This window comes from Palaemon carinicauda, chromosome 7 (assembly GCF_036898095.1).
Source record: "Palaemon carinicauda isolate YSFRI2023 chromosome 7, ASM3689809v2, whole genome shotgun sequence".
In the NCBI taxonomy this organism is placed as follows: domain Eukaryota; kingdom Metazoa; phylum Arthropoda; class Malacostraca; order Decapoda; family Palaemonidae; genus Palaemon; species Palaemon carinicauda.
This window is the reverse complement of record NC_090731.1, coordinates 131,522,601-131,549,070: the sequence shown is the minus strand read 5'-3', so window position 1 is coordinate 131,549,070 and position 26,470 is coordinate 131,522,601. Positions and strand designations below refer to the sequence as shown.

Here is a 26,470-nt window from a genome sequence, read left to right as displayed (position 1 = left end):
TTCATGGGTGTTTATGGTTATGTAAAAGGAGGCTTGAAAATGCCTGCAGTGTATGAAATGAAAGGGGGTAAAATTGATTTCCAAGCAAATCCGATTATAACACTTTTGTTCTCTTGGAATTTAGATGGCAATCATTCTGTATCTATTGTTTTAATGAGTAATTTCGTATTGGTAGAATAAATAATGTAAATATTTTGCAATGTGTCCATTGTATTCTGATATTAAAACTAGTGGTAGCTCTTTAGTTATTTTTATTTGGGTTTCATGCATTCGAATCTCTCTCTCTCTCTCTCTCTCTCTCTCTCTCTCTCTCTCTCTCTCTCTCTCTCTCTCTCTCTCTCTCTCTCTCTCTCTCTCTCCGGAATCACGTATCAGAACCTAATTTGCCTTTTTCTCATGATGAGATTATTAAATTATTATAGATAAGATCCCTTAATTAGAGGATGAGACAGTATGTTAGGATCCCATCCAACCTCCCCCCCCCCCCATTTCATTCTTTCTCTCTCTCTCTCTCTCTCTCTCTCTCTCTCTCTCTCTCTCTCTCTCTCTCTCTCTCTCTCTCTCATTTTATTTTTCTTGTTTCAGTCGGTTCTGCGTCTTGCATACCTGTGGTGACCTTGTCTTGGGAAGTTCTCACTCAAAAAGACTTTCCTATTGTCCTAACCCTTCCCGTACCCATGCCTTGCCCTACCCCTTCCTTTGTCCTGTATTTCGAACCCTGGGAACTCTTGCTGGCTACTGAATACCCTCCATATTGACTGCGATAGAAGTCTTAAGTGCTAAGACCTATTTTGGTTAAATCTTGGATGAGGGACTGCAAAAGAGAGTTGATTTTTAAATAATCTATAAGGGTATACTTCATAATCTGGGTATTCTTTTATTTGTTGTTATACTTTGTAACTACGATGATTATTAAATAAGGGAAGGACGCCTTTATTGTGTTGTTTTTATTTTATTCTTTTATATTGTGATTATTAATTTTCTTATTTTTCCCGCAGGTGACTTGTACTTTGATGATATTGATGATAACTGGAAGTAATTTTACATATTAAAAACTGAAGTAAATGATTTGCAACTGGAAATTTTCATGTTTCTCACGTTTTAAGGCTCCTAAATAGGGTTCTGATTTATTTTTGTTTAAAGAAAAATTAAAAAAAAAAAAAAACCCTTGAGGTTCAGTCTTAATTTTGCGTATCCGTGGCTGTTAGAGAACCACATTTTCACGGAAGGTCTTCGCAATTTTTTTTTTTGATATAGTATCGCAATAAAATTGGCCATTATATAATATATTTTCACTATGTGTAATACAAGTTGAAATTAGTGTGTATCATTCAGTGTCGCCAATGACACATGGTGGTTACCGGAGCTTGTTATTTTGTGCAAAGTTAAGGGGATACTGCGAAAATGAGTAAGAATGTCTGAAAAAGTGAACTGATAACTGAATTGGAATTAAGTTTTGTAGAATATTCATTTTGGCTTCATACTTGACCCAAGTATTAAAATAATTTTGATTTTGATTAGGAATTGTCAGTAGTCCGTATCTCTCTTTTTCTGAAAACTGACGTGTTTCAAAATAAGAGCTCTGGGAATTAACGTCCATTGTTTTCTCGAACATAATACCACGTTTAATTATTAATCATTTTAAAGGAAGATACTCTATAGAAGTTATTGTATTTTCTTTCATTTTGTGTTCTTAATTTGTACTTATGCAAAAAATGTAAAAAATGTTCATACTTCAATAAATTAGAAATTATTTAGAAAAGATAAAGAATTCAATAAAAGCAAGTTAGATCTCTGTGATATCATAGTTTCAACTCGTATGTTACTCTACACTGTATTTGTGTATAAACAGGTGTATTTACAATTGACCTATGGGCACATTTTTAGAAATGCAAGGTTTGAGTAAAAGTAAACTCAGCGTTTCTTTTTATTCTCAGTTTTATAATCTGTGTCCAAGGACCGCTGTGCTTTTATGAAATTTGTTAAAAACTTATTCCTAAGCATAGGTCAAATTTTTGTATGAAAACTAAGTAAAAAGAAAATAGAATTACAGGCCTTAATGATGGTAAGCAAGATACACGTGGTTAATCATTATGATGTAATAGATTGTCTGTGTATGCTGTGTTTATATTTAGCATATTAAACTTTTTATCAAAATCAGGAAATTTAATTCTTTTAAATTCAAGATTATATAGAACACTTTTCGAAAGGTTATCGAATGATACCGTCATGCTTAAAGTACTTAAAAATATTTTGTTGTGTTTTATATCAAGGACATATTGTTAGCGCTGAGGGACAAAAGGAGGTTCACCTCTTGTGCAATTCCTGGAAGTGAGTCTTTGGTTTGCCTTTTTCTCCCTGCCATTTTTTTTTTATTGGATCATTGCATTCGCTATTTTTTCACTGCTCTGAAGCGTGGTTAATTACTACTTCTTTCTTTTCTAAAATTACCACCCGGCAACAACTATGAATTTTCTGGCTTGCCCGTGTCTGGGATTTATATATTCGTATCTTTGCACATTATATATATATAATATATATATATATATAATATATATATATATATATATATATATATATATATAATATATATAATATATATATATATATATATATATATATATATATATATATATATGTGTGTGTGTGTGTGTGTGTGTGTACATGTTGACGACATATTAAACCAAGGATGAGTTATAACGAGTGGCAGGTTTAAAATTTAGTGGCTTTGCGAGCCGTTTATTCATTTAAGAGCTGCAATCAACTCTCAGCCAAAGAAGGCAGTTTATTTTAACCCCAAGGGTGTTTATCCATCCCAATAAGGAGCTGTGGTCATTTGGTCGATCTATGTACTAGCACCCAGTGGATTCTGAACCTTACTGCACAAGTGGAATATTATTGTCTCTTTGTAAATGCAAACATCTTGGGCTATGCAGCCAACGACGGCTTCCGGTGAGGTGAAGAAGCATGCTTCGGGCAAACAAGTCTAAAGAGGCGTTGCCAAGATAGGGAGGGGGAATTTGAACTCAAGACGCGTCTCAGGGTAACCCCTTTATGAGTTCAATACTTCTAAGATGCTGTTTTCATGAATGGAATAGATTCAAAGTGCTGACAATGTTGACGTTTGACATTTATCGTATTTGTATTCATTACGCTATGCCATATATCAGATATTTTTCCAATGGTGTTTACCACGTCCTTATTACTAATGCTTGTTTGGAGATGGCATTCTAGCCATGACACTAATGGCCCGTTGTATAGTTAATAAGTTGAAATAAACATTAAAAGTTATACTCTTGGAAATACAAGCCGAAACTTGAAAGCATGTGCACTTTTTGGCCATGGTCTTAATTCTCGGAATAATGTAGTACTTTGAGTGATGGTGAAATAAGCTTTTATATTAAAGCTAACATCATAAAATCTTATCTTATTGGCAGATGAGATTTTATTTGTTATTGGACCTTATTATCTGTTTGTTGGCCAAAGTTACAGATTAGATTTTATTTGTTATTAGACCTTGTTATCTGTTTGCAGATTTTGTTGCCGTATTCTGTATCGAAGCAAATTTTTTTTATGTTAAGGAAACATTGTACTATGATCAAGCCTTCATATTGATAAACGTTTCAACCCTACCTACATAACCGTTCACTTCCAGATGTATTTTTCAGTGATTATTATTTGTTTTCCCACCTGCCCCTCACCCCACCGGAAAAGGGAATCGGAAAAAGGGATTTATAATTGTCGACGATTGCTCTCATACTTTCTCTTGCATTGTGTTTATCAAAGTGAAATCCGCGCTTATGGTTTATTATGATTTATTTTTCGTTTTACTGATTCGCTTGTTGTAATGATATGAATCATCCACCGTAATTATAATTTATTGTGGAGCATCTTTTCCGCCAAATTTACTCTTTTTCTGTCAAATGTTCAAATTCTTTTTCGGTTTATAGTCTTTCCTTAGAAAAAAAAATACCGATTATTTCCAGTGATTATTTGCCACTGGTTTTTGGTTCATTTTTATTTTTTGCTTGAGCAAATTTGAACACGCAATTTCAATTTCTTGAAGATTTTGATTATCATATACTTCCTTTTCGTGCATAAGTTAACGTGCATTTGGCTTTTCTTCCTCACTTCTACAGTGTACACACACACTCACTCACACACACACACACACACACACACACACACACATATATATATATATATATATATATATATATATATATATATATATATATATATATATATATATATATATATATATATATATATATATATAGTGTTTCATCCTTATGATATTACCGTTCACGACTTTTTTTCTTATCTCAACTTTCACACCTCCATTTAGTGTTCTTCCCATGACCTCTTTCATCTCAAATAATATTTAACATCCAAAGACACATGACAACTTTCTTTCAGATCCACACTCACACCAAACCAGTCACTCTCTCGCCTACACAACCTGAAATGTCGTTCATTTCCATCATGAAATCTTAAAAGTAGCTCTCGGCCATCTAATATCTCGACTACTCAACTCAACCGCTACTGCATTGCCTCTCTATCTTATTTTTATCATAAGCTTTTTTCAAGTATGTATGACACATGCAGTTTTTTTCCTCTTTACTTTTAAACGAAATAATTGTTTCATAACAAAAACTTGATTTGCGCATCTCTTTCTGTATCTAAGACCTCACTGTTCTTCCCCTACCAGTCATGTCACCTGACTCACTTCTGAGGCAACATCCGAACATGCATCTTCTCTGGCATGATATATACTAAGTGAGAGAGAGAGAGAGAGAGAGAGAGAGAGAGAGAGAGAGAGAGAGAGAGAGAGAGAGAGAGAGAGAGAGAGAGAGAGAGAGAGAGGAGTGGGGGGGGGGCGCCAGTTGATTAGGCACAACACAGGGTTCAGAAACAGTTCAAGACCTGGACTGGTTCTCTCCATTGAGTAAAGTAGCACCGGAAAACAGACCGGTATGGCTGCCTTAAGCCCAAGTGTTTACCTGCTTCTGCACGACCTTCCCCACCCCTGTATGATTAAAATATTGTTGAAGGTGACGATGTCTACAGGGGACATAACTGCTGGTTGAAACATATTTTTAAACATATAGATATTTTGAAGCTGTGATGAATAATTAGTATTCAACACATTGATGTTAAATTTAGCGAAAGATATTTATGAAACTTATCTTTAAGCTATTCAAATAAATGCTAGAAAATAAAGTGAACGTTTTCAACTGTTGTCTTCGTGAAAGCTTCGAAGATATTAGCCTGAAAATTTTTTCTTGATACTCACACCATCTGTTGTCCACAAATGAACTGCTTATGTTTTCAAAATCGTCCGGTAGTTGAAGTTTTGTACCATTTTTTTTTTTTTTTATAAATGCTAATATAAAGTAATGTAAATGGGAAATATTACTTTAGAAATATTTCAGTTGAAAGGTGAAATCCTTTATTTTGGATATCGTAATACAGACTACAAACTATTATTATTATTATTTTTATTTTGTATTGAAAGGAAATGCAATGAAATATATTGAGTCCAAGAAAAGATCCCTTAATATAAAAAGATCATGTAGATTTTTGACGAAGCCAACGAAAGGGAGGAAAATTTTGTGAAATTTTGGTTCAGGGTGAAAGGTATCGGGAAAAATAACATCTTAATCTGGCGGTTTATTCTCGAAATCTTATGAAGTAAATTTGACTTTCTTTAAGGCTGTCTAATGTTAGAGGATTAGGTCTAAAAATTAAGAATTATACTTAATTCACCAAATATGATGTGCATTCATTTCCTTTGTTTGAATGTCGAATGAATTATATAATTTTCTTTAAGTGCAAATTCATTTACAAAGATTTCCAGAAAAGTTATCAAATATTTTAAGTTATCAAAGATTTTCAGAAAAGTTGTCAAATTTCAACGAAGTAAAGGTAGTTACATTACTCATGATGAAATAGGTCTGTATTGTATTATGTCTGAATGAATTATCATACATTTTTATTTCTATTTTGATGTGTGCTGTGGAACAAGCTAAATTGTGTGATTTTAGGAGTTATTAAGCGTGTTGGTGGAATTATGGAAAACATCGATTTCAATTTATTTTTCTTACTATTGTATTATGTCTGAATGAATGATCACACATCCTTTTTATTTTTTTTTCTGTGCCGTGGAACAAGCTAAATTGTGTGATTTTAGGAGTTGTAAATCGTATTGGTGGAATCATGGTAAATATTGATTTCAATTTATTTGTCTTACAGCGCCCAATTGTATACCAGTTGACACTGGTTTTTACTGTAGACAGTTTTCCAATTATCCATCGATAAGCCTCAAATATATTAAATTTAGTAACATTTTCGGCATTAGATTTAGTACAATAACTTGAGAGAGATTTGAAAGATTCTTTATCAAATAGAGTTAGAACTGAGAAAATTTGCCTCTGCCGCACATGGGGAACCTTTGAGCCTTTGAAATAGATAAAGCATGACTTAAGCCTAGTTTCAAATTGATACCCCATCAAAGTTGCATGACTGAATGCATTAAGCAAGTGGAAAATTAGAAGTCAATAAACTTCTTTGGAGACTGAATATAAGGAAGAAAATAGTAATAAGGAAGAGTCTAGATCAGTGGTTCCCAAAGTGGGCAGAACTTAAGAGAATTTTCCTCCAAGGGCAGAACTGCTCCCTGGTGATTGTGAGGCAAAATCTGGGGCTAGGGACGACCGGGTGGCATTAAGAGTATTTAAGCAATAAATAGCTCTCCATTTTATACAAAATTCTAATTGCAAAACAATGTCATAAACACCAAGACAAAGAAACCCGTATGCAATTTATAGATTATGAAATTTACATTAGGATTATAAAGTATTACATGGTTCTATTGCGTAGTTTAATGTGTATCGAGGGGGCGCAGGTACAAGGACTGTCTGAAAGCGAAGGGGGATGTCAACCTGTAAAAAGTTTGGGAACCATTATTTAGATGAAATGTAAAACCTAATGGAGAGAACTTATTCGAGGTAAAATTGTCATTTGAGAAATTAACGAAGTATTTCGTATTATTTTAACAAAAGTTTATTAGTTAACAAAAGTCTAGCGCGTTTTCTTCGTAGGGCTCAATACTAAACAGTATTCTTACTTGTTTGGGTTTAAATCCAACTCTCCACTGAAGTTTTGTTCCTGATGATACGAAAGAGTGGAATGATCTCCTTAATCAATTAGTTAAATCACTGGAACTTGAGTTCAAACTAGCAATACTTCAAGGATTGTTTTCCTGCTCCTGCCATACAGGAAAACCCTACGCACTACAAAACCTACAGCAAGATCTGTTTGTTGTATACAGTTTCAGTTTATTTAAATTACCACACAGCGTATTCCGTGTTGATTGTCAAAGCAAATTCTCATTATCCAAGTACTTACATAACACTCTCCAGTATCTTCTTAATAGATTTATCTTCAGTCTTTTGGGTGTCTATTGGGAGCTTGTAGTATAGTCTTATGGCTGTATATCTGAAAGCTTTACAACCTACATTACAGTAGATATACTGTCATTTTATTTAACTGGTCAACATAAATTTCGTTTCATAGTTAGTTATTTATTTGAATTTGTTATTCGTCCCTTTTTTTTTCTTAGGGGAGTATTTTCTATCTCTTTTCTGCCTTGGCTTGCTTTCCCGAACATTCTGCTATTCTAATTAGGGTTGCTGCTTGGCTTGAAGCAATAACGACTGTAATATAACAAAATGCACGTAGAACGAGTTTGGTCTTGAGGTAAGAATAGGAGTATGCTGATTTTGCTTGTGGGTGAAGGTAATTTACGCCGATGCTTCACTACGCCTTATTTTGATACGGGATTTCAACAACGAAGAAGATAATTTTCAATTTTATGATTTATTGTCTGTTTAAACACTCCTTGGATTATATGTGTATATTACATAAAAAATAATTTCGTATTTCCATGAAGTAACCAAAATTATCATAAGGGCATTTAATTTTTTCTTTGGATATTTGGTTAACGTCTGATTTATGGAAACCATTTTAGAAGTTATGACAATTTATAGATCTGATAAACTGTGCAGTAGTAATATTCTGATTATTTAAAAAATATTTCAATACTAAAATGACGATTAATGTCAATAATATCAGTATTAACTTTCTTCGCCAATGTAATACTACCTTTGCCTACTAAGCTTTGCGTTTATTACAAGTGACATGTGGCCATATACGCAGTCGTTTCTTGTGATATCTTCAATTTGCTGGAATTTTAACCTTTTTATACACATTTTCCGTTAGAAGAGGATCATTGCAATGCCTTCCATACCCATACTCGGTGAGAGGAGGAATATGCGACTGAAGAGATTATCTCGATTTTTATTTTCTATTTTCTTGCTGGGGAAGGGGGGGGGGGGGGGCGAGGGCTTGTAGAAAATGGATATTAGACACGGATGATTCATACTGTTATCTTGGAAGTAATGTTTGTGTCGGAATTTCCTGTGCTTCAGACGTGAGTGTTGGCCAACTAATGAGTGGGAAAGAAGGACTTCTTATGGTGGTTCGACATCCGGCTAAAGACGCCCTTTGTGTTATAGTGAGCTGCCCCTGATTCTGCCGTTGCCTTTGCTTCTAATTTATATTTCTTGTGCTTTTGCTGGTTTTGTTACATTATCAGTTTAATTAACTGGATGATCTTGTTGTTTATAATTAGTATACCTTTTGAAATATAACTTGTGCTTTAACGTTATATTGTGCTTTAACGTAAGAGGGACTTTTTTTCGAATGACCTTTTTTATTACAGTTGCCTGGTAACTTCTTGGATAATTTTGGTTATCCTTGCGTTGATTATATAGGTTTATCCTGGTTACTGACATTGATTTAATTTTGGAAGTTCAGATAATCTGACAAGTTTTATGATGGTCTTCGAAATTTGCTTAGTATAAGGATATGGCCAATACTATGATATTGAAATAACATCCATAATTTAATTATATATGATTAATTTTTTTAACCGAAAATTCAAGGACGATCCGATGAAGGCTAGTAACACTTGTCTCAATGAATCATAGGTAAGTATGATTAGGAGGGAAGGGAGGGAGCAGCTGCTCTTTATGCACTAATGATAGCATAGTTTTTCTCAAGCTCTCAAAATTTCCAAATATCATTGGCCACGAGTCAGGTGTTTCCTGTCGCATGGTCTAAGATCTTGACTTTTACGCTTATTTTAGCACAGAACAGTCTTGTTATTTTCTTAGCCAAAATAAGCATGAATTCTTAAAAGAAATTAGTTTCCTTCATCAGGAAAAATATAATTTTGGTCAATAGGATAGTAGTTCGCAAGTGATTTAGATTAATTGTGATTTTCCTTATCAATCATTGTACTAACAATTGAGAAGAACTAATGTTTCTTATTGAACAAAATTGAGCTACATTTTGACATTTCTTATGTTATATATCTGGAGGGATAGGCTTATATATTTCACGTTTTAGGTAATGTTTCATTTAGTGATGAAAGCCTAATAAGCTTTTTTTATTTGTTTATTTTTTCCATATTTCGTGATAAAATTTCAGTTAACTGGATATTATTGGAATGCATTTTACCTCGACAATTTAATCATCATTTCTAGAAGTCTTAGAAATGGAGACATGTCCCTTTACACTCAGCATCGTACTAAAGAAAACAAAAACAATAATTTTGTCTCTAATTTACAGACAACCATCAAGATCTTCGCTAAGTGCCTGAGGTCTGACATCGAATACAAAACTATCTCGGTGAGTTCGCGAGCAACGTGCAAAGAGGTTGTCAACCTTTTGCTATCCAAGTACAGAATGAGACACAGAGATCCTAACCTCTTCTACCTTACCATGGAGGTCACAGTTAGAAGGTATGTTGTGATTTGACTTTTGTATGACAATAACTAAAACAATGCAAGTAAACTAGTTAATAGAATTAAATTTAACAGCCATTCATATTTTAGCCATTGAAGTTCACCGTTCTACAGTATATTTCAAATTTACGTATATGGGGTTAGTTTAAGGTGGACGCTTTCGTTCATAATCACCAAGACCCTATGTCACTGAATTTGTCATATTCATTAATAATAGCTATAGCTGCATGAAAATGTTCTTGACACAAGCTTTGATATAGATACAAATGTATTTTTGTTTGTTTTACAGATGGTCTGGTATGCCTTTAAGGTCTTTATTAGTTTTAGAGGACGGGGCTAGACCTTCACAATTGGCCCTTTGTCGGCCCCCAGGAGACTCGAGATTTGCACTGCAAATGCGTCGTGGGGGCGTTATCAAAGTTCACGATACTGTTCTCATGCCTGGGGTAAGAAGTTTTGCTTCTGTTGGAGAATTGTTTAGAGAAATTGGATTAATGAAATATCAATTTGAAAATTAATACTTAGCTTTGCAAGTGATGCCAATGCACTTCAGCTGATTATTGCCAAGTGTAAAATAATGTTTTGGCATGAACCTAAATAATTTACCAATTGTTTTGCAATACGATTAAAAATCAGCCAAATAGGAAGATTTCACCAAATGCGTTAAAGTGGAGATTTCTCGTGTTTTTTTTTTCTTTTTAATTATTATTATGTGCCTGTTTTCAAGAAAAGATGGTTTACAAGTAGAAGACTATACTAAAATTACAATAAGATATTCGGTAATGGTAATTTTGATAATGGAGCAATTCCATCCACTTGATTTTAGTATATATTATCCCTGATAAAGCCATGTTTCATTTATTGCATACTTTTACTAGTAATTTTTGCAGTTTGTGATCTACTTTATTGCTTTTCTTATTTTCATATCTAGAAATTATATTAGCCAGAGTGATATTCTTATCTCAGATTCAGTTAAAAGAACAGGTCAACTTAACCATTGAATCCAGCCTATATTTGCCTTTAGATTGCATACCCCATCGGGTTCTTTTCCAGCTTTTTAATAAATAAGGGAAATGTTATCATGGTAACTTTTTGCTACTTTACATGCAGATATTTTAATATATAAAGTGCCATGCATTTCTGTACACAAAATATATTTGGAATAATGCTTTTAATTTTCACCCATTTTTTCAATTTTCTTTGCAGTCACAATATAAATCTTTGTTGGTGTCAGATCGCACAACTGCAGAAGAGGTTGTGCAACTCTTACTCAACTGCTATGACAGGCGTGAAAACAAGCACTACTATGCTATACACGAGGTAATGGTTATAAAATTCACAACTTTTGAGTATGATACTTTTCTTTTAACCAGATGGCTAGAAATATTGTTGTTTTAGTTTGTAATCCTCTGAGGTTCATCATCTATCTTTCCAGTTTATTTTTATTTTATTTTTTCATAAGTTGACTTATCAAATTATGGAATGAACTCTCTACAAATTTTGTTTTCAGCTTATGTTGAAAGGTAGCTGCAACAACAAAAAATAGTGTGAAAATTAGTGATAAAAATTTTTTTCTTTCAAAATGTTTAACCATTTTACCTAATTCAATTCACACTTTCTTTATTTTTTTCAGAAATAAAGACTATTGCAGATTTATGACAGCTTGATTACTTTTTCAGGTTCGGCAAAGTCCAAATTACAACGACCGCATCTTGCTGCCAGAGGAAAAACCTCTGGAAGTCAAAAGCAAGTGGCCACGAGATCGTCAAGCAGAGTTTGTCTTTGTTCTCAGGAGGAACATGTCCCAAGCTCTGTCTTTAAGAAGGGTAAGAAACTTCACTATCAGTGTTCTAGTTGCACTACTTCTCTTGCTTATTTAGCAAATTAAGAACAAAAACTTATTTAGCAAATGGTGTCACAATTTCGTGTCATGATTAATTTGAACAAACAACTTTTTTGGATTTGAAAAATTATAAATTTGGAAACTTGCTTTTCATACATTTACTACTGGTCATTTTATGAAGTGTAAAGGGCAATTAAAATATATGAGTTTAATAAAAAGGAAGTGATTAAAATATGTAAAAATATAAATAAAAAATGGACATGGGTTAGAGAGGTGTAAGTGAAAGGAGTATGTAAAGCAGGTGTGAAAAATTCTAGGACGGTGTTAAAAAATTTCAAAATGAGTGTGTGTGGTTTTAGGAGGGTAGAAATAAGATGAGAAAGGTATTATTTGAGGCACAGTTGTAAGACAATGATGATCATGGAAAGTTGGAAAATGGATAAGTTGGTTAGGAGGAGGGTGATGAGGGGAAATGCAAAGAAGTAAAATAAGGTGGGACCGATAAAGGGGAGCAAGTACTCAATGGAGAAAAAGAAGTTGTAAAAGTAAATGCAGAGAAAACTGATGAATAAAGGCTGTAATTTCAGAGAATGCAGTCGTGGGAAGATTAAAGAGCTGAGTACTGTACTATATAAGTTGGGGAATGCTCGTTGATGTTATGGCATATAACATGAGGCAGCAAGTGAATAGCCTGAAGAATGAAAAAGTATGAGGAATTGATGGTACTGTATTACAAGTGAAATACTGCAGTATGATGGAGAAAGTATGAGTGACCAATGAGGTAATGTTTGCCTTTTTTTTAAGAGGGCAAAGGTGATAGCGTGGACTATTAAAATTATCAGGGCTCAGCTTCACTTAAGCAGTGTACCAAAAAATGTGAATGATAGGCTTTTAATTAAGACAGATGGCATGGTTTTGATATGAGAACATTGCAGGTTTAAACAGGGAATAGTGCATATAGATCAAGTGATTGTATGATATTTATACTAGGAGTTTGAAAATACTAACTGGATAAAGCTGCATATGGCATAGTGTACATGGAACTAGAAACGAAACTCATGATTTGACTGAGAGGCAATATGGAGGATGTTTGAGGAAGAAAGGTTTAGAGGGTAAATTGCCATGTGGTGATAAAATTAATGTTGAAAGTAAAGCTTATGCTATGACACTTCCCAAGACTAGAGAACAATGGTTTGATTTTGGAATGTCCTTCTAGAAGAGCTGATTACCATAGCTAAAGAGTCTCTTCTACCCTTATCTCAAGTATGTGTTGAAAAAATTTCGACATTACCTAAATATGAACATTGAAACTGATTAGATTGCATGTCTAAATATCTATTTGATAATCTTACTGACTGAATGGTGTGAGAGGTTGGTAGATATAGGTGATAAGTTGTGCTATAAGCTGATGTAGATATGAATGTAGAAATGTTGATGTTTGCAGATGTCAAAGTAATAATTAGTGATAGTTAAGAGAAACTGCAGACTATTGAAAGTGTTTACTAGTGGAAGTTAAGAGATTAGCAATGAATGTTGAAATGGATGATGAGAGAATAAACACTAGTTGTTCCTACGCGACATACAAACCCTCGTCCTTTAATTGGAGAGATTACTTCTGCATAATCTGGAATCGGCATTAAACTTTGATAGCAAGTGGTTATCCAACTGGTGGGGTGTGGGATGAGTCCGAACCTTCACATTTACTCTGGCTGGTATCGAATACGGGTTTACAGACTCTTCTGTCAAACTTATGCATTTTATTTACTTGTTTTTGGAACTGCACGTTGGTTATTAATTGTGGAATGAAAGCAATACACTCATTGCCGGGGAGGGGTTTGATCGGCAGCTGGTTGGTCGAACGAGATGTAGATACTCCCTCGGTGCTTGAGGGCATAGCTGTTTGCAGGCATTCCCGTGTGCTTAAGTGTAGGTCATGGCCTCCTGTGCAATGACGAGCCTTTGCCCTGAGGGACGGAAGCAATGAGGGCATTCATGGAAATTGGACTGGATAACCCCCAATAAAACTTCAGCAGGGCCTTTCATTGCCTCTGTTCTCTTCTGAGAATACATCTGCTGCTGTCACCCCGGACCGATCCCAGAAGAGTTACGCTGCAGGAGTCTGGAGTCTTCGTATTTACGGTGGGAAGTTTTCAGATTATCTTGTGCGGGGAACCCCTAATGTTCGCCACTACATGTGAGGTGGTGGTTTTCAGAAGCCTTTGGCTGTTGGGCAGTCTTCCAGGTAGGTCCTACATTACCTGGGGGAGTTGGTAGCCGAGGCTACTTCTTCCCTGCGTCCCCTATGCTTACTTGTCTCAAGTATTCCTACCTGGGAGATTTTGTAGCCAAGGCTAGTTGTCCCTGATATCCCCTGTGCTTACTTGTCTCAAGTGTTCCTGTGATGCCTGATGTTCCCCTTCCATCCCTCAGCACTAAAAGTTAGGCAAGTTTGTTTTTAGCTCTCAGCATGGCAAGTAAGGGGTCGGTGTCGAAAGCCAGGGACCCGGCTAAGGTAAGTGCTATCCCTGTCCTCGGGGTTCCCCGATTTCCATCCCGGTGATTCCCACCCCGTCCACTGTGGTAGTTACCCTGACCTTTGTGCCAAAGGATCCTGCAATTTGTGGGATAGTGGTGCATTGAAAGTGCCTTCCCCTGTTCCCATGACAGTGTGGCCCAGTGTTGTGGCATAAGTAGGAGCAACCCATCTAATTCTCGTCTTTGAGGAGAGTTGTCGACGATGGACCGCTCTACCTATAGAGCCAGGAGGAGGTAGAAACGTGCATGTACTTCCTTCTCCTTTTCAACTTTTTCAGATTCTGACTTCTTTTAAGATAAAATGGAGGAGACTAAAGAATTCATGATGGACAACCGTAGTTATAGGGATATGGCTCCCTGTAGCACCACCTCTCTTTTGAAGGAGGTGGATGGCTTCTAGGCCATGGGATTTGTGTCCTGGCCATTGAGTCTAGGTCCTGGAGGAGTTCTTGCCCCAAGAACTATGCGGGGACCTGGGGTCCCTGCGATGTGCCGAAGCACTCAGGGGCCATGGCTAGGACCCAGCATTCTGGTCCTGTGCCATGGACCCAGTCTCCGGCATTGTGCCGCAGCCAGGCTACCCTGGTGGTTAACCACGACCAAAGTGTAGAGCCTGTACACTTTCTACTTCAAGGTTGATGGAGTCGCTGTGAGATCTCCGTCTTCCTTCCATTTTTGTCACTAGGATTCCACGTGTCTCTATAGTCGAGCCTCCCGACTCAGACTGGTTAGATGGGATGGCATCTTTCTAGGCCATAACGAGTGAATGTGTCCTTTGGTAGGGCAAGAATATGGGGCATATCTCTGTCCGTCTCTCTGTCCTGACCCCTAGTAGGAAAAATATTTGTGCTTCTGCTGCTACTGGGTCCTATGCCAGGAGTTCTTCCGTAGATGTTTCCTGCCTGGGCCTTTGCCAAGAACTCACTCATGTGGGGGGGGGGGGGGGAGAGGCTCCGAAGCCTGCTGCCTCACCTTTGGCATTAGCGATAAGTGAGGTTTTTTGGCAGGATGTCTCTAGGACTCCTGATCCCATTTGTCCATACTTACCCGAGTTATGGAGTCCTGTGGTGAAGGTTCTTGCATTCGTTCATGAGTGGAATGACCTAGGAATGGCTACCGTGATAATGCATTTTGGGGAGACTTTGGTCATTGATTAGCAATTTTGGGGCCCCTCAAGGATTGAAGCCTTTGTTGGAGTTGCCATGACTGGATCTTGTGGGCCTGGCAGTTGCCCAAGCAGAGAATCATATCTGTGGGTATAAGAATTCACTTCAGATCAACAGATCAGGCAGGATCTTGTCGCCCCTCTCTCTAGGTAACGGAGGCTCAGCCTTGACCTTTCTACATGCTGTTCCTGCATGATTAGGGATCAGGAGTAGTCACGTACTGTACTTCACAATGTCGTTGAGGTTGTTAACCCCCATCGCTTTGGAGAAGTATAAGAGCCTTGTACTGCTAGAATGGAAGGCAATCACCTTCCTTATCCACCAGGAGGTGGGTTTGGTGTTACGGGGCTCGTCAGGTGGGGAGCCAAATTACTCCTGCCAAAGGTTTGTAGAACTGCTTTGCAAGACTCCCTGATCCACCTCACTGTTAGAAGGGGACAGTGGCCAAACTTTTCGGACGGGCTAAGCTAATGGGATCAGGAATTGGGAAAGGGCCCCACACCCTCCTTGGGATCCTGGTCCGCAATTCACGTGACTGCTTACCTGAAAGAGCCTGTGCATGCATAGCTTTTGCAAGTTTCCGAGTGGGGCATCCGGCATCCACGAAAACCCTGGCCCTGCAGGCAGAGGTGGAAGGTATGTTGGAGAAGGTAACTGTTGAGCTAGAGGCAGGTCATCAACCTTTCCCCTTTGAACAAGATTGTTCATCAAAGTTCTAGGAGGAAAGTATACAGTCTGTGCTATTTTCCCATCTGAGAGGGAGACTTCATGCTTTCAGAAGATCTGAAGGATGTGTACTGTACTTTCAGGTGCCTGTTAATCAGTCTTCTTGAAAGTGTATCTGCTTCTCTCTCTAAAGTTGGTTTAACCTGGGTGTTCACGTGGATGTCACCTTAAGAGCCGTTTGGACTCACTCGCGAGGGATAAGTCTGCTAAGGAGTCTCAACGATTGGTAGATCCTGGCATTGGGGATCAGTTGCATTGGAACTGAGCTTGGATTCTCACTTTTTTCTTCTATCTGGGGATGGCGACCACTCCTGTCTATGACCAAAGTACCCACCTGCTCGGCATTTGCTGTCTTCTCAGTCAACCTCACCACGAGAATCTACCCTACACCCCCGGACTTTCATCTGTTCTTCGATGTGCCAAAGGAGGGGTGCTGTGCACAACTAGTCAACCTCATTGTCTGGAAGTTGTGGACTGAAGAAGAATGGCATCTGTTCCACAAAGCCTTGAGATGTAAGCAAGCTTCCAAGGATTGCAAGGATTACAGGAATGATTGGAGACATTTGGTAGTGTTGATGTGTGATAACATTACTGTAATACAGGTAATTTATGTCTGCTAGCAATGGGGAACAGCCGTATGCCCACTTTATAGGCGGACAAAGCAGATACGCATCTGGGATGTGTTTCCACATCATGAAGGGTTCAGTAAGATGCCTTCTGGCTCTTCACAGGTGGAAACTATCCGGCATTTCCTCTGCACAAAGGGCTTTTGCGAGATACGAAGCAGGTTTTTGGATGTCTCTTGAGGTCCTCTACTGATGTTCTACTATTGGAGCAGTTTTTGCACAGATTATGAAATTCCTTGTTTTACTTCACCGAGAGAAGCTCCTCTCGGTCGCTGCTGTTAAAGGCTATAGATCAACCATGAGTATGGCCTTATGATTGAAGGGTACAGACCTCTCCGCTTCCTTTGTGTTGTCTAGGCTTGTAAGGAGCTGCAAGCAGGCTGATCTATAGTGGAATGTGACCATTGCCCTCAAGACTCGTACACACATATTCCGTTAAGAGGCTTTGTAGAGTTGCCAAACAGCATTCTGGCTCTTAAGTCTGTCCTTATGCTAGCTCTAGCATCGGTGAAGAGTGGTGGTGAGTTACACACACACTTTTAATCACACGTGCCAAGGGTTAGAAGAAAGTCTCCTTCATTTTTGGGTCGGACTTGGCGGCCAAAACTCATGACTCCAGCGGCCTATGCCCCAGGTTCAAATCCTAATCCATCCCCTTCCTTTGGGAGGAGCTGGGTGGTGATCGAAAGCAGGGTGCTGCGGTGTTATCTGAAGAGGACCTGAAACCTCAGACCCGAGGGTCAGATTCTTTTTCGTTAGCACTGGCATGTCCAAGAAAGAGATGCGCAAGTCTCTTTCTGGCTTTGCGAGATGATCCTTAGAACATATGCCCTGACTGCCAAGAGTATCAAGGTGACTGGTAGGCCCAGAAATCGTCTGGATGCTAGATTACCTTCAGAGCCTTTTTCTTGCAGCAGTAGCCATAAGTCTCGACACCTTTGGGCTTGGACTTGTGGTGAGTGCTCAGTTGTGTACCCAGCCCAGCTACCTTACAGGACATGGATGCACCTTATCAGTGGTAATATGCAGATGTAAGTCTCGAATGAACAATAGTATGACTGGCTCCTCTTCTTCATTCTTCTGTCTATCCTTGCAGAGCCAATGCAGGCAAACGTTACCTGCTGGTCAGACCAGATGCTGGCGAGTTTCACTCCAGAGCTTAATTTCTCAAGTTTAAAGACGTCTCTCTTCCCACCCTCCTTTAATAAGTGGAAAGATTGTAGATCTTATACCAATCCATCAATCTGTTTCATATTTGTTTCCAACTGAGGCCCCCTCCATGGTGGGAAGTGATCTCCAGTTTTGATGGGATACATGTACAACTTGAGTCCTATCGATCTTTCATGAAAGACGGATGGCGGGTGGCAATGGTTCTCACCTAACTTTCTCAATAGATCAAGCATAGATCACTTCCAGGAAGAAATTGAACCTTCCAGTTTGGGTTACAAGGGACTTCCAACCCACCAAGCAGTGTCTCCCTAATTAAAGGACAAAGGTTTGTATGTTGTGTAGGAACAAATGACATTTTTCAAGTACTGAATTTTTTATTTTTCCTAGCCAATCAAACCCAAAGTCCTTTAATCCAACTTCTCTACTCAACTACCCCTCTCGGTCCTGGGCCAAAGGTCAAAAGTGAAGGCTTTTCTACTTGTTATCCAAGTTTAACGACCGATTCCAGCTATCACTGAAGTAATCTCCCTAATTAAAGAACTCAGATTTGTATGGCTAGGAAAAGCACAAATTGTCATTCTAGTGTCTTTGAATGCTAAAGAAAGTTGCCAAGATGAATGTTTGACTCAATTTATGTTGTAAACGACTTGAAAGAGTGAGAAAAGTGAGGATAGGAAGGAGTGCTAAAATGGATAGTGTTGATTAAGAGGATTATTTAGTTTTTAGGTGGTTCATTCATGTACAGTAAGCGGAAAGAATGGAGGATAATATATTGGTTCAAATAGTAAACACTTCAGAAGTGTTAGCAAGAAGGCGAAAGCTCAAGAAAGAAAAAGATAGATGGTTTCTGTAACGTATTAGTGAATGCTGCATTGTGTGTGTGTCGGGGAGGTTTATGACTTACTGGTGACAAGCATTCGATGTTAATATATAAAGAAAGTGGTACTCTTAGTTTTCTGCACTAGCAGTGGGCTATATCTAAGACTGCAGTTCAAGTAAGAATGTGCTTGTGACGGACATATTTATTTACTCCGGAATCGCCATAATTTTTTATTGATTTGGCAGTCAAATTGTTGTATTTTAAAAATACTACTTAAAAAGACATACCGGTAAGCACTACAGCCCACATAACTTACGCTTTCTAGTATTTTGAACACTATATATTCAAGATTGACCCTATGATAATTGAATCTTCTTTTATTTGTATAATCATATTTTTTTCTTTTACAGCTTTCGCTGAGAAATGGGGAAATCAAAAGACCTCAAGGAGCTGTTGAAAATTTAGATAATGGTAAAGTAGTATCTAGCTCAGAAACTCTTCCTGTTAAAGGAATTCTCAAAACTAGCCAGCCCAAGCCCACTGTTGTAGCAGATATCCTTCTGGATGAAGAAGCTGTAATAGACTGCACAGGAGTCACCCCAAAGATGACTACCATCAGTAGAAAAGTCATACCAGTAAATGTAAATAGGTGCAATACTCAAAACAGTAGTAGCAAAGTTTCATCTTTGCATCCTGCAACTGCCATTTCAACTAGCTCAGGGCCAACTGTTACATTCAATAATATAGTAAGTACTGGAAAGTGCTCTAACTTAGAATCAACAACTATAGACTCCAGTTTCCATCAGGGAATTAAGGATTCTGATTGGAAAGAAAGTCCAGCAAATTCACTTAGTACAGTCGATTCCGCCACCAATACAGAGGTCAAGTCTTGGTCCAATACCAGCACACAAACTATAGTATCCAGAACATTACGGAACTCTACTACCCTGAAACAGAAGCCAATTGAGTACAAAAATGAAGGAATGAAAAATGATTGTGCCACAGCAAAAGAAGAGTTGAAATTAAATTCCATGGAACCTACTTGTAACCCTCCCTTGTCCAAATCCACTCTAAATAATGGTCATGATCATATGTGTAAACATAACTGTAATCATTGCTTTTACATATAATTAAATTCTATTTACAGAGCGCATTGCAGCTAAAAATACAGTACCTGTGGAAAATAATTTCATTCTAAATTAATTGAATTTGAATAAATTTTGTAAAGAAATGAGATAAATTTTATACAGTGCTTCTGTATATTTGTATATGAAGTTCAAATTATATACTGTACAGTATTGTTTATATGTAAATTAATGTGTAAATTTGTAAATTATGTAAAGTCTTTGATATGTAGTCCACTTGAGCTTTAATGTAATTAGTGTATATTACAATGTAAAAAAATTGCTTATAATTTTTTTTTACTTTCAATAAAACATTAAAATTGTTACTTTTGTCCAACACAATATACTGTAGTAATTATTTTTATGAAACTCCCCTGATGTTCATAATGCTTCTGTCCAAGCCTGGTTTTATAACAATGCATACTGTACTACCCTAAAACATATAGTGAAATTGGTCTGTAATTGTCTGCATTACTGAGATCATCTCTTAGTCTTACGTATTGGTATTACTATTGTGTTTCCATGCTTTTTGGAAATTGATGTTTGGTCCAAAGATGATTATAAAACTCTAATTGATAAGCCTTTGCCAAAGGCACTAGATTTAATCTTATATCATAATTTATACTATACCTGTTGAGCCATTGAACTACAACTTGATAATGCAAACTTGTTCTTTAGTAAATCTCTTATTGTAAAAGATATCTTACGCATTTTAAAAATTCAATGCCTTTTTTTTTTTCAAGGATTGAAGTGGGGATCCAAATTATCAATACATACTGCTTATGCTTTTAATATTGCGCCCAACAAATTTGGCAGTAATTTTTAACAGGTACTAAAGTTTAATATAGCCACATCCACATGTAATATTGTAATCATTGTACATGTCTATTAGTAAGGTAGTCTCTTAGACCTAATTACCTACCAAAATATCCAGTGCATCCAGGGTAAGTGCCCCTTACATCTTAGGATTCAGTGAGCGAAGTTTGGTTATCTTTGAATTCAATACTTTGCTTGCACTTCAATCTGAGTTACAGAGCTGTAAGTCAGGTAGTTTTTGGGGTACAGTATGACTGCCTGGTCAGATAAGGACACATATCTTATGTTAGGTTAGGATATGCTGCAGTATTTCAGTCTATAATAAGATAAGGCTGGAAGTTATATTCCCAAATCAGGTAGGACCTGGCAACCTAAACTAGGTTAGGCTAGGGTTTGGAGACTGAGCATATAAATAATGTTCTGCTTCTTGATATCTTCCCTTTCAAATATCAAGATTACTTTCCTCTAAATTCAAAAAATATCCAACTGTATTTCGTAAGCCAACCTGCTTTAGAAAAAGCATTAACAGCTACTTTGAGCTTTGCAAGTTTCAGAGATTCAACTAGATAATTATAAAGATCCCGTTGCTGACATAATAAAACTAGAATAATAATTCAGCCTCAGGAAAGAAAAGGTATGAATGTTATGATCAATTAAAAACTTTTAGTATTCAGGGGACACTCCCACCATTAAAAAGTTCAAACTTGCAACAAATTTTTTTATGTTGAACAGACTCACATAGTCTTTTTATTGTTTATATATGAAATATCTGTTTTTATGTTACTGATTTTAAAATATCTTATTTGTTCATTATTTCTCATTTATTTATTTCCTTTCCTCACAGGGCTATTTTTCCCTGTTGGAGCCATTGGACTAATAGCATCTTGCTTTTCCAACAAAAGTTACAGCTTAGCTAGTAATAATAATAATAATAATAATTTGGCTTCATAAAATTATTTTCAGATAACACATCAACCGTGTTCCTGAAATAATCTGGGTAATCCAGTCATGCCAAGGAAATTTTTTTTATAAAATTGGGCATATAAATGTCGACAGCGGACCTTTAAATTAGAGAGGCGTGGCATTTAAATATCCACATGTAAACTTTAATTTACTGCTTTATTTTCTTTATTTCTATGGTTTTTTCGAAAATTTTGGTGTTTTTCTGTGGTCTGATACATTTTCCCATTTGCAGTAGTCTACTGTGAGGAAGAACACTGCAGGCAGCATAAAAACAAAGAGTGATGTGAAGTTTCCAGCTGCTCTTTGTGTAAAGACTTTTGCATCCTTTTACGTTTATTTTCAATATGCCACATGTTAGCAGGAGAAAGCTTTTCCTTTAAGATTCCATTGATACAGCTTAGACATTCTAGATTCAAAATAAAAACCTCCCCGGAAATTCCAGTGATGCAAACCGAAATAGCAACAGATGGCAGCTGAAGTTCAGTCACAAGCTTTGGTGTCCAGCCTTCTCAAGGACGTTACCTCCCACAACTTCAGCTGCTTATGTAAAAAGAGTTGATTGAAAATAAAATACCGAGAGATAAGGATCCCAATCATGAACAATTTGGTATTTATAACTGTTTATGGTATTTACAAAAAATGAAGTGTGACTGGGGAAATGCAGTTTTTTTTCAGCTCTTGTGGATTTGTCACTAACCTTAGTTTCACGTGTCAGGGATGTGGCGAGGTATTGATTGACTGTCCAGTATCAGAGAGGAAAAGAGCAACTCGGAAAAGATTCGTTGAACTTAACTTACACACACATGCAACAACACATGGTTATGGAGGATTTTGAGATATTACTTCCTCAATGAATGTTAATTTGTTCCAACACGGAGACTTACCTCGAACTACTTTCTTAGGAGGTACCTGGAATCTCCTCTCAACCGACCAGAGTTTTGTGTAGTTTACCCTACTTCTGTTTTCTGTGAGGACCACCTCAGGCGGAAGGATACGTGCTGAGGCTAGTCCCGAGCCAGGTCGCGTGTTAGCTTGGGTCTCGACCCTCAGTAAGTTCTCTGGTCGCGTCGTGATACCATCCCGACGCTCTCCTTTCTCAGTGCGACCCTTTGTGTCCCGGACTCGCGTGTCCCACGTGGTATCCCTGTACTTTCCCTTGTGTTCTTGCGTGCTCGCTTGATTCCCTTGCGCTTTCCCAACTGTATTCCTTATCCTTTCCCTGCGTTCCTGTGTCTTACGGTGTTGTGTTGTGCATCATGGAGCATGCCCGCCGTTGTCCTGGGCCTAGAGCCGGGAAGTCGTGTGGAGCGTTTTTGTCCAAGCCAGAGGTTGACCCGCATTCCCTTTGCTCGCTCTTCGTGTAGGGGTAGAGTGTGCTCTCCGTCGGACACGTGTCCGGAGTGTGTGTCGCCAGGAGGGAAGTCTGACGGTGTTTCTCTCCCATCTTCCCCTACCCAGAGTAGGGGACGAGGTAAGTCCGTTGCGGGGAAAAAGCCGATGGCTCTTCCCCAGGAGTCTAGTCTTCGAGATGTTGGGGTTGCTGACTATTTGCAGGCAAGTGGGGGGCCTGAATGTGTTTTTAGTGGGGGTCTTGGAGACTCTGCCCTAGTGCTTGGGGGGCACGTCTCGTCAGATGACCCCATGTGGGGTAAAAATGTCCCTGTTTCTTCGCTCGCGTCATGGGCCTACATTTCAGGTACCTCCGCAGCTGATGGCACCCAAGATAAGGTAGACTCTCTGGTAGCGGATCCCTTTGGATGGGGACCCCCAAGGACTCCAGGTAGGTCCCCGTTGAGGATGGAAGAAGGCCTTGGTTCCTGGGTACCCAACGTAGAGCAACCGAACTCTCCCCCAGCTCCTCTTTCGGCGGTTCCTGACATGTTTCTGCAACCTTCGACCTCTGGAACCCAGCAAGTCACGAGGCCGTCTATTCCCCATGCGCCTGCCCCTCGGTCGCGTTATGCAGAGTCGTCAGAGTCTTCAGCGGCAGGTTCATCGTTATCTTCGGAGGGAGAAGCGCGGAGTAGGCGCCGCTGGAGGAGGGATAGATCCCGGAGCAGACGTTCCCGTTCGGGGTCGCATTCTAGGTCGAGACATGGGAGAAGGCGTTCCAGGTCTCCGAGGAAGAAATACAGGAGGAGTAGGTCTCCCAAAGAAGAATGGATCCTCGTCCACCGCAGGAAGCTCGCGGACTTCGCTGCGATCCCAAGCTCTGCGAGTTGGCGTTCCAGAGACGGTTCTCCAAGGAGGCCCTCTTCCAGCCACAGGTTTGAACCTCGAAAGGACGAGAACGCAAGGACCTCTTCGGACAGGCGTAAGGCTGCAAAACAGCCGACTAAACCCGCCCAGCGGAGGGAGTCGCCTTTTCGGACGGGCAGCCTCATCGAGTCAGCAAAATTGGCTCGCCCTTTGGATAAACAGGGACGGCTTCCTCCATCGGGCAAGCCCACGGAAGCCTCACCCTCATTGTCGAAGGACAATTTAAGGACGGAAGTCCTCGCCGACACGGCGGTGCCCGTCCCAGGACCGCGGCCTAGTGCGGAGGTGCCCGTCGGGACAGCTCCTCAGGGCCATACGGAGGTGCCCATCGGGTCAGCGTCTCAGCGCCAGACGGAGGTGCCCGTCGGGACAACGCCTCAGCTCCAGACGGAGGGTGCGGTCGGCGACACGGAGGGTTCTCCAACCGAGGATTTGGCTTAACGAAGAGTTATAGGCCTCATACGGAGGCATCACAGGATCAAGGAGCCTGTTCCCGCCGACGAGGATGCCTGGCGATCCAGCCTCAATTGTCTAATGGAGGCCCCCGTACAGCAGAAACCCTCCTTAGCTCTACCTGTGGCCAGGGACGTGGTTCTGGGACGTACTCATGTTGACAAGGTTGTGGCGGGCAATGCTGAAGCCCCCAAATCCCAGAGTGCCTCCAAATTACTCCAGGTTCTAAGGTCCCAGAGTAAATATCATGTGCCGAAGGACAGCGACCGAGAGCCTGCAGGATGGAGGCCTCCCTTGAAGTGTTAGGACTGGATGGCCCGGAGGACAGAGCCTCTTCAGCCCCGATTTGTTTCTCCCTGTCAGAGGCGACGATGATGGAGGAGATGTCTAAAGACCTGGTCAACGTCGCCTCCTGGTTGGACTGGTGGACATCAACTCTAGTGGGTATCCAGGCCACCTACGACTTGTCAGATCCATCGAACCAAGCTCTCCTGAAAGAACTAATCCTCTCCGGAGGCAGGACACTGAAGTTCTTGACGTTCCAGTCTCTTGCTTTATCGGCCAACTGGGTCCTTAGGAGAAGGGATACGGTTCTGACCAAGCTATCCAGGAGAATTCCAGACAGGGAAGCGAAGGCTTTGAGGAGCCTGCCCGTGTGGGGTGACTCGCTTTTCCCTGAGGCAAATGGAAGAATTCATGGAGAAGCTCATGAGGAGGAAGGAAGTGAGCATTCCCAGATCTCAGGCCATGAGGAGACCCGCTTACAGAAGACCTACGTCGGATGGACCCTCTACTACTTGAGCCTCTCCTAGCCAGACAAGGAGAGACGCCCCATCTACCTCTTGGGCTCAACCACCGCAGGCCCCCCGTAGAGGAGCTCCGACAGCACCGGCCTCGTTTAGAACGTCCTACTCGGCTTCCAGGAGAGGGTCGATCCTCCAGAAGGAGATAGGGTGAGAGGCCCCCTACTCCTGCCCAAGCCTCAGGTTGGGGGATGCCTTAGACATTTTTGGCAAGCATGGAAAGACCACGGTGCGGAACCCTGGACAGTAACGGTGTTGAAGGAGGGTTACAGACTACCATTCCTGGCAGAACCGCCCCCTCTGATTCCAGCCAGTCAGGCGGAGTGGCTAGCACCCAAGGACCCTTTGAAGAGGGCATCCTTACAGGAGGAAGTATCCACGATGTTGGAAAAAGGGGCAATGGAAACGGTCCTTCAACCGGGCCCAGGGTTCTACAGCCGACTCTTTCTGGTGAAGAAAGCGACGAGAGGTTGGAGACCGGTAATATATCTGTCAGCCCTCAACAAGTTTGTGTGCAAGACCGACTTCAAGATGGACACACCGAAGTCGGTCCTGCAGTCCGTGAGGGAAGGGGACTTCATGATGTCCATAGACCTCAAGGACGCGTATTTTCAAATCCTTATCCACCCCTCAAGCAGGAAGTTTCTTCGGGTGAAGTGGGGTACCCAGATCTTGCAGTTCAAGACCCTCTGCTCCAGTTTGTCAACAGCACCCCAAGTATTCACGAGGATCTTCACGACAGTCTCTGTGTGGGCTCATGAACGGGGTATTCGCCTCATTCGCTACCTGGACGACTGGTTGCTTCTTTCTTCCTCAGAGGTAGTTTTGAAGGATCAAGACGTGAAACTAATACAATTCTGCAAAGTTCTGGGTATCACTATCAACCTGGAGAAGTCGCATCTGTCTCCCTCCACCGGATGACTGTCTTGGGGATAGTGCTGGACTCCCGCCTAGTGAGAGCCTTTCCGTCGGGGGAGAGGTTGAACAACCTGGACCAGGTCCTCCGGCCCTTCCTTTCAGGGCAGCCCAGGAGAGCCAAAGACTGGCAGAGGTTGATAGGTCATCTAGTATCATTAGAGAAACTGGTCCCCCAAGGGAGGCTCAAACTCAGGAGCATACAATGGAACCTGAAGGGGCTCTGGAACCAGTTAGACTCCCCCTACAAGTTAATTCCCATTCTTCCGGAGACAAAACAATCCCTGGAGTGGTGGCAGGATCGAGCGAATACCCTCAAGGGGATGCCCTTCGCAGCTGAGCCCCCCCGAGATGCTTCTCTTCACGGACGCTTCCAAGG

At 39.8% G+C, this 26,470-nt stretch overlaps 1 protein-coding gene across 1 annotated transcript in view; it reads left to right on the top strand.

Moving 5' to 3' along the window:
* The window catches only part of LOC137644012 (serine-rich adhesin for platelets-like), a 544,649-nt gene extending 524,496 nt beyond the window's left edge, over window positions 1–20,153 (top strand). Inside the window, 5 exon segments of the mRNA XM_068376886.1 lie at window positions 9,697–9,869; window positions 10,162–10,318; window positions 11,079–11,192; window positions 11,552–11,698; window positions 19,169–20,153. Coding sequence (XP_068232987.1) covers window positions 9,697–9,869; window positions 10,162–10,318; window positions 11,079–11,192; window positions 11,552–11,698; window positions 19,169–19,888 — 1,311 coding nt within the window. The 3' untranslated portion in view covers window positions 19,889–20,153.
* The last annotated feature ends 6,317 nt before the right edge of the window (window positions 20,154–26,470 follow it).